General features: G+C 47.2%; 6 protein-coding genes across 6 annotated transcripts; 3 read left to right on the top strand and 3 right to left on the bottom strand.

Moving 5' to 3' along the window:
• Positions 1 to 1374: 1374 nt before the first annotated feature.
• TRV_01522 (uncharacterized protein) lies at positions 1375 to 2292 on the top strand (the record flags this gene model as incomplete). Its single annotated transcript, XM_003024278.1, has 1 exon — positions 1375 to 2292. One exon carries the CDS (start codon positions 1375 to 1377, stop codon positions 2290 to 2292), a length of 918 nt encoding a protein of 305 aa, XP_003024324.1.
• A 997-nt stretch (positions 2293 to 3289) lies between these two features.
• TRV_01521 (uncharacterized protein) lies at positions 3290 to 4123 on the top strand (the record flags this gene model as incomplete). The annotated part of the gene is made up of 1 exon (XM_003024277.1): positions 3290 to 4123. The coding sequence occupies one exon, from the start codon at positions 3290 to 3292 to the stop codon at positions 4121 to 4123; it is 834 nt and encodes a 277-aa protein (XP_003024323.1).
• A 360-nt stretch (positions 4124 to 4483) lies between these two features.
• TRV_01520 (cation diffusion facilitator, putative) lies at positions 4484 to 5897 on the bottom strand (the record flags this gene model as incomplete). Its single annotated transcript, XM_003024276.1, has 2 exons — positions 4484 to 4725; positions 4784 to 5897. 2 exons carry the CDS (start codon positions 5895 to 5897, stop codon positions 4484 to 4486), a joined length of 1356 nt encoding a protein of 451 aa, XP_003024322.1.
• Positions 5898 to 7448: 1551 nt separating this feature from the next.
• On the top strand, positions 7449 to 9285 carry TRV_01519 (acetamidase, putative; the record flags this gene model as incomplete). Its single annotated transcript, XM_003024275.1, has 3 exons — positions 7449 to 7727; positions 7803 to 9078; positions 9131 to 9285. 3 exons carry the CDS (start codon positions 7449 to 7451, stop codon positions 9283 to 9285), a joined length of 1710 nt encoding a protein of 569 aa, XP_003024321.1.
• Positions 9286 to 9410: 125 nt separating this feature from the next.
• On the bottom strand, positions 9411 to 10402 carry TRV_01518 (conidial pigment biosynthesis 1,3,6,8-tetrahydroxynaphthalene reductase Arp2; the record flags this gene model as incomplete). The annotated part of the gene is made up of 3 exons (XM_003024274.1): positions 9411 to 9825; positions 9905 to 10219; positions 10287 to 10402. 3 exons carry the CDS (start codon positions 10400 to 10402, stop codon positions 9411 to 9413), a joined length of 846 nt encoding a protein of 281 aa, XP_003024320.1.
• Positions 10403 to 10882: 480 nt separating this feature from the next.
• Positions 10883 to 12664, bottom strand: TRV_01517 (alpha,alpha-trehalose-phosphate synthase subunit, putative; the record flags this gene model as incomplete). Its single annotated transcript, XM_003024273.1, has 4 exons — positions 10883 to 10928; positions 10999 to 11338; positions 11410 to 11780; positions 11835 to 12664. 4 exons carry the CDS (start codon positions 12662 to 12664, stop codon positions 10883 to 10885), a joined length of 1587 nt encoding a protein of 528 aa, XP_003024319.1.
• Between the last annotated feature and the right edge of the window lie 233 nt (positions 12665 to 12897).

The raw sequence follows: 12897 nt of genomic DNA, 5'->3' as shown, positions 1-12897 counted from the left end.
AAGGAAATATCATCATCTTTATATAGGCCGATTAGGCCTATCAACCTGGTGGTAAACCTCTCAAGAGCCTTTCAGGTTGACAGGTAAACCCCTCGAGATCTTCATGTTGGTATCTTCATGTTGGAAGGCTGTAAACCCCTCATGAGTTCTTTAGAACTTTCCTTCCCACCATCAATCCAATCTAACGCATCGTCCTGGCTATGATATCGCGGCGCAGGATAGTCCACAGCCTGGGGGGGATATGGCATAGTAAGGATGATGGATGTTATGCAGCATTCGCATTGGATGTTTACCCCTGGTTTAGTTACCCCAGGAAATTGATATCTGTATGGAACAGTTGTTTGCCAATGCCCACTTGAGGCTATGGTGGGCGGGTAAATGCTCGCAAGTTGATAATCCAACAATTGGTCAACCAATTGGTACCAACAATTAACACCAACATTTGATACCAACCACCAACAATTGACATCAACAATTAACGCTATCAACACCAACGATCGACATCAACGGTCCAATAATTAACACCAACAGCAAATTAACACTAAAAACCGACTCCAACGATTAACACCAAGAATCACGCCAACAATCGACACTGCGAAGCTTACTTTACTCTAGACCTTGCTCATTCTCCATATGCGACATGAGAGGCTATGATGGAGTATATGAAAATAGCAAGGTTGCGGTTAGTTTACTATATTTAACGTAAGTCCTAGCGGATTGGATTGGTAACAAAGTATAGATATCGTGACAACAAGGTGCAAGGAAGTTGTCAATTAGAATCTGCTGGTTGGGGGCCGGTTATCTGAGACAACAAGGATATAGGTTCAAGTCTTCCGCTCAAATTGCTACTGTGACGGTCATTCAATTCAATTGGTACGGATGAACGAAGATACCAAAGCTGGAAGAGACAGGAAGAAGAAGAACGCCAAAAGGGGTTTGATAGGTAAACGGCTATGGGCGAGAGTATAGCAACCCATGGCTATCCTCATACAAAATACACAGGCTGGAATATGGGAGCCTCTGAAGAACTGTTCTCTTATCAAATAGTCGGTTATACAGAAAGGAGACCCTATTATAACCAACCGCGTTCCTTATACTTCCTAACTAGGCAGTGAGACTAGACTAACCAATGAAGCTACTTTATGTCTAGTGCTTCACGTGATGAGAATTAGGTAGCAACAGTGGCGCATCTAAATATTTAGGCCTGCAGGTGAGTACATCAGCTGAAGAGTGACATATATATACAAGACGGTATGTAACTAGCCATGTCCTTTTTTTTTTCTCACTCTGTACTTCAGTTCGTAAGTCAGTCAATCTACTGCATCACTCCGTACGCGACCACTGCTTGAATTCCAATTCCTACTCCCAAATAAAATGGCCATCGAGACGACCAGTTTCTATAGTTCGCCCTACCTGGCCGAACTTTACGAGCTCCAGTGGGCGGGGCCAAATATGACGGACGTCGACTTGTACGCAAAGGCATTCATGGATGCGGTCACTAAGAGCAGGACAGTGACCTCAAATCATCCGGTCACCTTTCTTGAACTCGGTACTGGCTCTGGACGTGTCATTCTCGGGGTCTTGAAACGAATGGCGGAGGCATCATTTGACACAAGCAATATAAAAATGATCGGCCTAGATAACTCGCAAAACATGCTGGATATGGCTGCCAAAATGGAGTCCAAAACCGAGGGGATTTCTCCTCCTGTCACCTGGACGCTGGGAGACGCGCTGGAACTCGACCAGCTACCAATTTTCTTCCCCCGAGCAGGCGAGCATACCACTGTCGACCTCCTAACCTTCCCACTCAGCAGTATCGTACACATGGTTGAGGATGGACAGTTGGAGCGGTTGTTGCAACAAATCGGCAAGGTTCTCACCCCCGGAACTGGTAGAGCCTACATCTCCCTTTTCAACTGGTTCCTGATCCGACCCGACGACGACCTTCAAGCCCGGATGGACAACGAGTTTATACCACCCCCGACGGGCTTCCCGAGTGCAGAGTTTCCCAGTATTCAGTACTACAGCGAAATGAAGAAGAGCGAATACAAAGGGGACCTTGTGATTTACCGCCAGGAAGTCCAAGTCTTTGAGCAGCGAGAGAACTGCGAGAAGAAGGAGATTGAGCGCTATCATGTTATGCAGACTCTCAGGTGGTTTTCCGAGAATGCACTTCTTGCGGCCGTTGAAGCAGCAGGCTTGCAGGTCGTGGAGCGAAGAATGGAAAACACTGGTATTGATGAGGAAAGCCCCGATTTCGCGGAAAACATATTCATCCTGCAGCGGGTATGATTTTCAACATTATGATTGGTATAATCTTCTCAATTTCAAGTTAAAACGCAGATACAAAGTATCCCCAGTGTGTATATTTCATGTAAATACTGTGAACAAAGGTATCTGCCGGAAATATGCAGGCTGTTGTAATGTGTCGACAGCCTGGAGGGAAACATCGAATTTGGAAGCAATTTGTTTGTTGTTATCCGTTTTAAAGTTCGAGATGGCGGGAAGTGGGCCGTGTTTAAGCTTAAATTGAAAATGCTAATTGGCTGAAAAAAAGACAGGTTAATGTAAACTTCCCATTGGCCAACTTCTTATCGACTGCATCCCGCTAGGCCTGTTTTTTATAAGCACACCAACGGCTTGCTCGCTTTTTGATGCTCAGCACCAACATATTGAGTATTTATTAATAAAACATTTCATGGTCGGTGGGCGTTAGGGTTTTTAATGTGGCTGCCTCTATTAGTACGGCCTAACCTATGGCCATCAGGTGGACACGGCCCCAGAATAGAACTCTCACACGCTAAAAGTGCGACCGAACGACAATCTGGCCAAGCTTGCCTTAAAGGTATCTCCTTGTTTAAGACAGAACAACGCATAACTAACTATCTGTGAATATGGCCCCAAGAAAGCTAAACCTTGACCTTCCACAATGATTACAATCAAGGGGCGCATACCACCCTGTAGGTGGTCGGTTTCGAGGGGGAGGCTGTGTTTCGTATGGCGACTGGCGATTTATATATAAGACCCCAAGCCAACCCTGGCAAGCATCAATCCCTGCCATCGCGAATTAGCGAATAGCCCCCGGCTCACCAAGGAACCGGCGTCCCCAGGACCGTCGTAGAAAACCTTTTCGGAGAACAACGGATCGTCCTGGCTCCGGTTCATATCTTACAGCGCCAGAGAGTGACCACCTTCGTTGAATCTGCTTCTCCTCCACCACCGTGACTTTTGAGCTAGTTATTGGCTGGCTGTGAACACAAGGAGCGACGATCGGAATCCGACGAAAACCATGAACCAATCCGCAGACCTTAAGCCACAGCGGCTCGAGATGAAAGTCCTAGCACTAGGCTTGCCGCGGTCCGGCACTCTTTCAATGGCGAATGCACTTTCCATCCTAGGGTACCAGAACGTTCACCATACATTAACGGACAACGATGGGGGTGAAGCGGCATGGCGGGTATTCAATCGCGCCGCTGACGCAACTTTTCCGGACCTTCCAACATACCACGGACGGGCCTTCAGCCGAGAGCAATGGGATGAAGTGTATGGTGGCCGTGAAGCAGTCACTGAGGCTGCCGCTTTATTTGGACCCCAACTTATCAAGGTGTACCCAGGTGCCAAAGTTATCTTGGTTAAGAGGGACTTTGATCGGTGGTACACTAGTCTGGATAGAGTAGTGTTGCAAGGACTCTGGAGCCCGATGGCCGCTGTCTTCTGTGCGGTCATACAGCCGATCTTGGGTAACTCGGGTGTTTCGGCAATGAGAAAGGCCTTGCTTGGCTTCTTTCAAGCGAGAGACGTCGAAGGTATTCGGAAGAATGTGCGTGTTGTTTACGACAGGTACTACAGGGAGATTGAGGAGCTTGTACCGCCGGGACAACTTCTTCATTACCGGATGGGCCAGGGCTGGGAGCCACTATGCGAATTTCTTGGAAAGCCAGTGCCGAATGTAGAATTTCCGTGGGCCAACGAAGAGGCTGAACTTATGAAAAAACGTGAAATAATGCTTCGGGGACATCTCATGGCTGTCGGTGGTATACTTGGCCGCTGGGCTTTGGCAGTGGGGACTGTGGGATTTGCTCTTTGGATATGGGCAAGGAAGACAGGAATCTTGACCTTGTAAGATGTGAGATATAATGTGATGCATAAAGGCACAAAGCATATATATATATAGTCATACGACACTAATGACATATGAATACTTAGCTGTTGGAAGATTTCTTCAAGCATATCTTTGATAGCCATGCATCTTTAAGTGGAAATGAATAGAATAAGTATGCGATAGCCTAGTTACTTTTACCATCATGTTTTAAGACTGAAGCTTTCCTAGCAATTGGTCAACCCATATCATCGTAGAAGAAGAAAACCTGAACGCCGTCACCGGGAGAGTTTCCTATCTATCCAAACATTACCGTTCCCCTAACACCAAGACAAACATGACGACATAGCAAGACATATCGCTCTCAGCCAATAACCAGGAAGATTATAGCTCCTTTTTCAAGAAATGTTCCGGTTTATGTGTAGTCTCATAGTCAACGTGGACGTAAGCTCGTTCAACATCCGGAAGGCTCTCCAACTTTGTCTGAAGTTCCTCCGCCACATCATGTGTGGCCTCCAAAGACTCGTTTCTGTCCATGACAATGTCGACTTCTACAAGTAAGCGAGGCCCGGAAGTGTATGCACGTACGGTGTCGATAGCGGTTATCAGAGGAGAATGAGTCATGGCTATAGTATAGTTAGCCCTTGAACATGTGCAATAATGCTGGTGGTTAATGGCACTTACAGATATAAGTGATGAGTTGTTGCATCTCAGTATCAGCCGTGACTCCGATTAGAAGCTGAAACTCGGAGTAGGCTGTCTTGGTCCACAAGCCTGAAATAAGAACGGACAGCAAAAGAGCACCGGCAGGATCAATCCACCACCGAAGCTTACTTCCGCCCACAGAAGTCAAAATACCCAATCCGTTGATGAAGAGATCATTCCTGTGGTCTTCCCAGAGGATTCTAACCTGGGAATACTGGTTGCGGATTGCCCAGCAGTAAAAGAAGAGAGTCAATTTTGTAGCAAAAGCGATACACACAGATATGGTGGCCGTAAGGTGAAACTGATTTGTATCGGAAATGCTGCCACCAACAAGATCCTTGATCGAGAAGGCAATAAGGATAAAGGAGACCGCAGTCATGAGGAAACAGAAGAAGATATTCCCCGCCGTTTCGATTCGGGCTTTTCCAGCCGGGAATTGGCGGGCGTCAACTCGTTTGACGGCCTTGTGACAGAGAAGTAAAGTCAGGTTCGACAAGGGGTCGAATATGGCGTCTGCCATCGTGGTAAACAGGGACAGGGATCCTGAGGATATGGCAGCATAAACCTGCAGAATGGAGAGGATCACGTTGGCGGCAAAGCTACCGTAGACAGCGATCTTGTACTTGAGTTGGTTCTGCTCATTCAACTCCTTCGCATGTCTGATATGCTCGTCAACCGGTTTCAAAAGACGCTCAATCTTGTCATTTTGTGATCGATAGAATGATTGTATCCTCCTTCTGTCAGCGTTGGTTCGCCCTTTCTGCTCACTTGAAAGACACTTCCGTCGCCTAGTGGTGTTTGCTTGGATCTGGTCGATCTCTGCGTTCGACTTTATCTTGGTTGAGAGCTGGAAGGGGTCATTCTCACGGGTGTAGCGAGGAGGGCGTTGACCTTCCTCGTCAGACCCTTCCATTGCATATGGGATATGCGGCGCTGGCAGTGGTTGCTCAGCTATCTCGATGGCCTCGACGCCTGTGCTCATGCCTGAAGGAGGTGTTCTGGGGAGATGATGTTGATAAGTCTCGTACCGGCCATGGAGGGCATAGAGGCTCGGAGTTAATGGATGAGGAGGAGACCGAGTGCCGTCCGCCATGGTTTGTTTGCTTTTTTTATTGTTGTGCAAGCTAGATTGGGCGTGATTAAAATGGACGCGAGTGCTGGCTATCTCGAGCGACGTGACAGGTCCAGCCGTTTCCCTTGTCCGCGAGTCAGGATTCGTGTGCTGCGCTCGTTTGTCTGTCCCTCAAACGGTGGTGTACGGAGGGTGGGGATACGTATTCTGCATGCGGTGAGGAAAACGCAAGGGAGACTGTAAGTATCCGGATCATCCGTTGGGGAAACGCAGCAGTCAAAGAAAAGAAAAACGAGATCCTTTATAAAGCCCCGATGGAGCTGTCCAAGCTGTGGCTATGCAGGTCCTTTTTTTTTCGCTTTGCACAACAAGAAAACGACAGGGATTTCGAAGCTGACTACTGTATCTGGGACCGCCGAATCCGGCCTAGCGCTGATCTTGGCTTTGCACATGATTTGATTGATAAGAGATAAGCTTAACCTTGTAAACTCTGATAAGACGTCCAAAATTACGTAAGGAAAGTCTTTCTTTTGATGGAGCATTCAACTAGCCAGTCGGTTTTATTTATATAGCACAGGAGGGGGGAAGGGAAGCAGATATACTCCGTAGTACTCCGTATATTAGTTGTTATTATTACTCGAATACCTGTTATGCATACGGAGTACGGAGTAGAGGATGAAAGATGTGAGAGGCACACGGTTGTGGCACGTGACTCACCGCGGGATAGCCAGCGGGATGAGCCTGGGTCTGTGCGAATAATGTTTGAGATCCCAACACAACAAGTTTACCCTTAATTCGTGTTCGCTAATGACGTTTACGTCTCCACTTTGGTCACCGGCAGCATAAATGTACGAAGTTGCCGTTGACGAAGCTCTCACCAGATTTCTCTAGCCAGTGGAATGAGTACGGAGTACAGAAACGGGAGTTATTCCGTTAATACTTAGAGCCACATGAACTTCTTCAGAAAGGAATGCGAATCAAAATAACTAGTTACCAATTCTAATAACCGACAACCTCCCTCCAGATGTCCATCGGAGCCTTTGGCCTGCGGATGAATTTTTTTACCATGCACTTCAGCCCCCAGCCCTGCCATTCGGCCTTGTGTCATGGAAGGGTGGCAGACTATGATTCTGTCGTCTAAAAGCCTTTTTTTTTCATGAGAATAGTGAATATAGAATATATTCCGGTAGATCCATGAACGCCAGGAATTACCAACTATCAATGGTGCTGCCGTCGTGGCCATCCGGACGTCTTGGACTATTTGGAGAGTATGAGAGGGGAGGAGGGCCTGGATGTTTAATTGAAATTTTGGCCCCGCGCTTTAATAAAAAAAATAATTTAGCCAATTTAACTAAGTGAATGGAAGTCGTTGTAGAACCTCAGGAGAAATCGGTGCCTCGGCGCTTCTCGGTAACACCTTAAAGCTTATTCACCAGTTCACCCACATCTCTATCAAGGAACTGCACATCCAAAGTTCATAGCCCAATAACAATCTATACAGGCCCTTAAAGCGGAAGAAAACAATAATAGGAGTCCAACAGAAGATATATATTCTAGCTCTGTATCGCAATTATGTCCGAGCCCGCGTACAAGGAGATTGCCCGCCGGAAGAAGGCACAGCTGGAGTCAAAGATACCGCAAAGCTGGCGTCTCTCTGCCCAATGGATACCCGCTGGCACTCTTTCAGCCGAAGAATCGATCACAAACACTCGTTCTTATGATCAGTCGGATGTCACTGACATTCCAAGGCGGTGTGGCCTGCTCACGGCGAGAGAACTCGAGATCACGGAGGCATGGGATGTCAAGGGACTGCTTGCAGAGATGGCCAACGGGAAGCTATCCTGTAAGGATGTCTGTCAAGCGTTTTGTAAAGTATGAACATGAACCCTTTATATATATATCGAATGGAAACTAACGTGACAATAGCGTGCTGCTATTGCCCACCAGCTTACTCGCTGCCTTACGGAGCCGCTATTTGATGACGCTATGAAACGTGCAGAGAAACTAGATGACCATTTCAAACGTACAGGAACAACATATGGTCCTCTACATGGCTTACCAATATCCGTCAAAGACACGTTTGATATCGAAGGAGTCGATTCTACTACTGGAATAGCGTCCCTTGCATTCAAACCAGCAAAGCAGAACGCTCCTTTGGTGGACCTACTTTACTCCCTTGGAGCAGTCATTGTGGGGAAGACGAATGTTCCACAGACTCTGGGCGCCCTGGATAGTGTCAACAATCTCTTTGGCCGAACCCTGAATCCATTAAATCGGAAGCTGACCGCTGGAGGCAGCTCCGGTGGAGAGGCAGTTATGGTCCTAATGCGAGGCTCTATGGTTGGCATTGGAACTGACGTTGGTGGCAGCATCCGTGTCCCGGCTATGTGCGAGGGGCTCTATGGTTTTAAACCCAGTGTTGGCCGTGTTCCGTATGGCGGGCAGGAGTCTTGTGCTTTCCCGGGGCGTAGCAGAACAAGTATCCAGGCTGTTGCGGGACCTCTTGCAAAGTCTATGGATGATATTGATGCTGTGATGAAAGAAATAGTCCCTCGGTCAGCACTTTGGGGCGAAGACTGTATTCCGGGCCAGTGGGCACCGCGAAGCCCGGGAAAGTCATCTAAGTTTACTGTTGGAATACTACGATCCGATGGCCGAATTCCCCCTCTGCCTCCTATTGCGAAGGTTTTAGAAGAGGTTGCTCAAACTCTTCGAAACACTAACGGAGTAGAGGTTGTCGATATACCCGTCCCGCCTGAACTAGGGGAATGCCAGGCTGTAGCAAACGCTTTAATGGGTGCTGATGGGGGTCAGCATATGATGAACCTGCTGGAGAGCACCTCAGAAGAACTCATCCCATGGTTAAAGGGCCGAGTTAAACGAGGAACACCCAAAACTATTGATGAACTTGCAAAGATTCAAGCAAAACGCTCCCATATTGAAAGGCAACTCATGAAGATGTGGACTGTCCCTGGAACTGACAAGACTCGGCGTGTCGATGCTATAATCCACCCCGTCGCCCCCCACCCTGTGCCAGAGATTGACCGATATAATGCGGTTGGATATACTTCATCTTTCGTCCTAGTCGATTATCCTGCTGGTAATCTTCCTGTTCGCAGCTTTACTGAACGAGACCTGGAGGCTGGTAGAGAGATGGATTCTAAAGTCCTGTCTAGCTGGGATAAGAGAAATAGGGAACTATGTACGTGCTCCTTTTTCTTGCAGGTTAATAATTTTTTCTAACCCGTGCTTAGGGAATTCATCCACCGTTGATCGCCGAGTCTACCTCAATTCACCCTTATCAATCCAAGTCCTTACTCCGAGACTACATGATTATGAACTCTACTACGCAATGAGTATTATTGATAAAGCTTTAAAGGACGGAAAGCGTGTTTCGTCACAACTATAACTAGGAGGCAGTTGTTTTTGTAGAGCCATTTTGAGCCATTTTATGAATACGTCGTTGTCTAAACGATTAGTACTTGACGCTTGGTTTATATATATTATTGAACTTGGGAAATATCTAAAGAGTATTTATATCTTCCCTTTGAGTACGGATCCTCCATCTGTGGTAATAACTGCACCGTTGATATGGCTCGCTCCTCTACCAGCCAAGAATACAACAAGCGCGGCGATATCCTCGGGTTCTCCCAACTTGCCATTTGGTGTTTGTGCAGCCATTGCCTTGGCACCTCCCTGCATTTCTATGAGACCATTTGCCATCTTAGACGGGTAAAAGCCGGGTGCAATAGCGTTAGTAAGTATATGCCTTGGTCCAAGAGCGACGGCAAGGTTCTTTGCCAGGTGTATGGCAGCGGCTTTAGATGTAGAATAGCTAAAAGTGGCATTGTCGCCCATGGTGCCTACGCCAATCCCAGCAACGGAGGCAGTGATTATCACACGGGAAGTCGATTCGATAGATGCCGACTTTTCCAGCAGTGGCGCAAATCTGTTGTCAGGATGTTAGTTTTTTCCTTTTTTCCTTTTTTTTTGTCCGTCTCCTTTTCCCTTGGGCAATGTAGACGCACTTTTGCACAGTGTAAAAGACACTCTTAACATTCAGATCCATCACCTTCTGGAAGGCGTGTTCAGGGTGTGTATCGAACTTCTCACCCCAGGTAGCTCCGGCATTGGCAAAGAGGATATCAACATGGTCTGTTGTCTTGCTGACCTCTGCCACTAGGCGCTCAATTTCGGACATTTTGGAGCTATCTGCTGGCACAGAGTATGCCCGAGCACCAGGTCGTTTGTTAGGCAGCGCATTGAGGGCAGCAACAGCTTCGTCACAGGCTTTCGCTTTTCTGGAAGTAATGTACACCTTTGAACAACCGGCTTGTAGAAGGCTAGCGTTAAGCATCACGTTAGCAAGGAGGCAGAAGCAGCGGTATTCTCCCATCACTATAAGCTTACCCGCTAGCTGCATGCAGGCCTAGGCCTCTTGAACCACCAGTAACAACGGCGACTTTCCCTTCAAGAGAGAAGATGTTTCCAAAATCCTTTAGTTTCACTTGTGCTTCGGCAGCCATGTTGCTCGATGTAACATATATCAAGGGGACTCGGCTGTTCAATAACAAGGGTAATTGGTTCTTGGTGCTATATACAGGCCTGGACGTGAGTTAGCAGTGAACAAGCGTAATCTCATAGGTAGGAGAAGTATTAACGGCGCCGACCATATATCTGCTTCTTATCACATCTTGAAACGCGGCCAAATGGCTCGCCGTCGCCTGCGCTTCCAAGGTCGAGGCTTCTCGATGTGCCGACGAAATGCCGAGGTTCATTGAATGCCAAGCTAAACAACTAAAGAAGCTAGCGTATTATGACTAATAAGATAATATCACGTGAAGATTATACTTTTCACCCCTTTTTGCTTTATTTTTTCCATTTTATTCGAATTTCATGCATGAGTAAAGATATTTATTTCAGAGAATGCCGGAATAATTACAGTTGTCGCTGTTACATAGCACGCAGACTGTATCACACGCAATTTAGCTACGCTTACTATGAACCTAAGCAGCCGAAAGTTTTTCAACGAATCCCTGGCCCCAATGGGTGCTAGTGACAATACCCTGTTAGAAGAATATACCCCTGAACGGCTGGGAAAGAACTTGTCAATATAACTTACCTGGTATGAGTCTTTATGAAGTCAAGGAGCCGCGCGTGCTCCTTTTTTCTCTGCTCTGTGTCCATTTCTACCGCATCGTGGATCACCCTGGCAATCTCGCTGGAGTTGAACGGGTTGAATTTGACTCCCCCTTCCAAATATGAGGATACGCCAGCAAACTCGGAGACAGCTAGTACACCATTTCTTTCTTTCTGGCAGGCAATGTACTCGAGGGCCACAAGGTTCATGCCATCTCTTGTGGATGAGAGCAGACATATGTCGGATGCTGCATATAGGGCAGCCAACTCTTCAAAAGGAATTGACTGGTGAATAAAGATGACTGGTGCATAATCAGGTTTACCTATTCGATCACCGTTAGTTTTGGTTAAACCTGGGAAGACTCCTCAACAGCACATTGATGGGAATCCATACCAAATTCGCCATTGACCATGCCCACCAGCCTGTATAGCTCAGCCTCTAGTTCTTGGTACTCCTGGACATCTTCACGGCTCGGTACAGCAATCTGGATCAAGACAATCTTCCCAACCCATTCGGGGTGTGTTCGAAGGAACTCCTGGAAACCGCGCAGCTTCTCTGGTAGTCCTTTAATGTAATCCAGTCTGTCGACGCCGACAATCCGTTTTATACCCTTGTACTTATCTTCAAGCTCGGCGATTCGTTTCTTGACGGCTTCTGACTCCACTGCCTCCAAGAAGCGTGTTGGATCGATACCGACAATAAACTTTCCAACCTGGATGGTTCGATCCTTATAACGCAGTGTCAGCCCGTCTTTAGACGCACCTCTACAATATCCAAGCGTCAGCAAGATGTATTAACGGTCGATGGCGGGGACATACAATATCTGAGAACAAGCTTCTGCAAAGTGTCCCGCGTAATCATTGGTATGAAACCCTATCAAGTCACTGTTCAAAACCCCTTCGAGCAGTTCCTGATTTGTCGGAAGAGCCCGGTACACTTCTGCAGCGGGGAATGGGGTATGCAGGGAGAAACCAATTTTTACTGAATGTTTGCCCTGTTTGGCAAATTCTTTTCGCAAAATGCCGGGCAGAAGCATCAGATGATAATCATGCACCCACACCAAATCTCCATCAGAGGTGGCTTCCGCAACCACTTTCGCGAATACCTGGTTAACCTCTTGATATGCATGCCACCACTTTTCGTCAAAATGCTGAGTTCCGGGTTGATAATGCAGGACCGGCCACAGTATCGAATCTAAGTTGGAATGGTCATCAGTACCGGCAACAATGGCAGGTGATGTTGGGGCCACAGCAACATATATAACATCAGCAACAGGACACTCACTTGAAAACCCATTGTAATGATTGTCAGCCAGCTCCTTGTTTAGGAAGATGGGAACAGCGTCCTGCTTAGCCAACAATTTTTGAACCTCCTGCTGCTCATCTTCGGATATTTCCAATCCGGTCCAGCCAAACCATTGGAACCCAATCGATTCCGATATGCCGCTGAGACTTGTGACCAGTCCACCGCTGGATTTCGAGGATTCATATTTTCCATCATCTGTTCGTTTCAGGGATAAGGGAAGGCGGTTTGACACCACAAGCAACTGAGGCTTCCTGCCCCCCTGTGTTTTGCTTTCTGTCATTTTGCTGTATGAATTCAGCTGTTTGACGTAGGAGTAGAAGACAGAATTTTCGCCCGCCCTCATGAAAGACGTATGTATATAGACCTGATAAATTGATATATTTCCCGAGCAACGTCTACTGAAGCTTATTTCAAGGATCCGGCCAAGGAAGCGCGCTGCCGCCCGATGACGTTAAATATGACGTTCCAAGGTCTGGGGAATCCAAGGTTTGCCCTATCAACAACACTAATGTAGGGACGTGAAACATCCCTGTACTAGAGAGACCAAGGTAGGCAGCTTTAAAAAGAGGGCAAACA

This window comes from Trichophyton verrucosum, assembly GCF_000151505.1.
Source record: "Trichophyton verrucosum HKI 0517 chromosome Unknown contig00119_1.f1.exp, whole genome shotgun sequence".
Taxonomy (NCBI): domain Eukaryota; kingdom Fungi; phylum Ascomycota; class Eurotiomycetes; order Onygenales; family Arthrodermataceae; genus Trichophyton; species Trichophyton verrucosum.
This window is presented reverse-complemented; position numbering and strand designations above follow the sequence as displayed.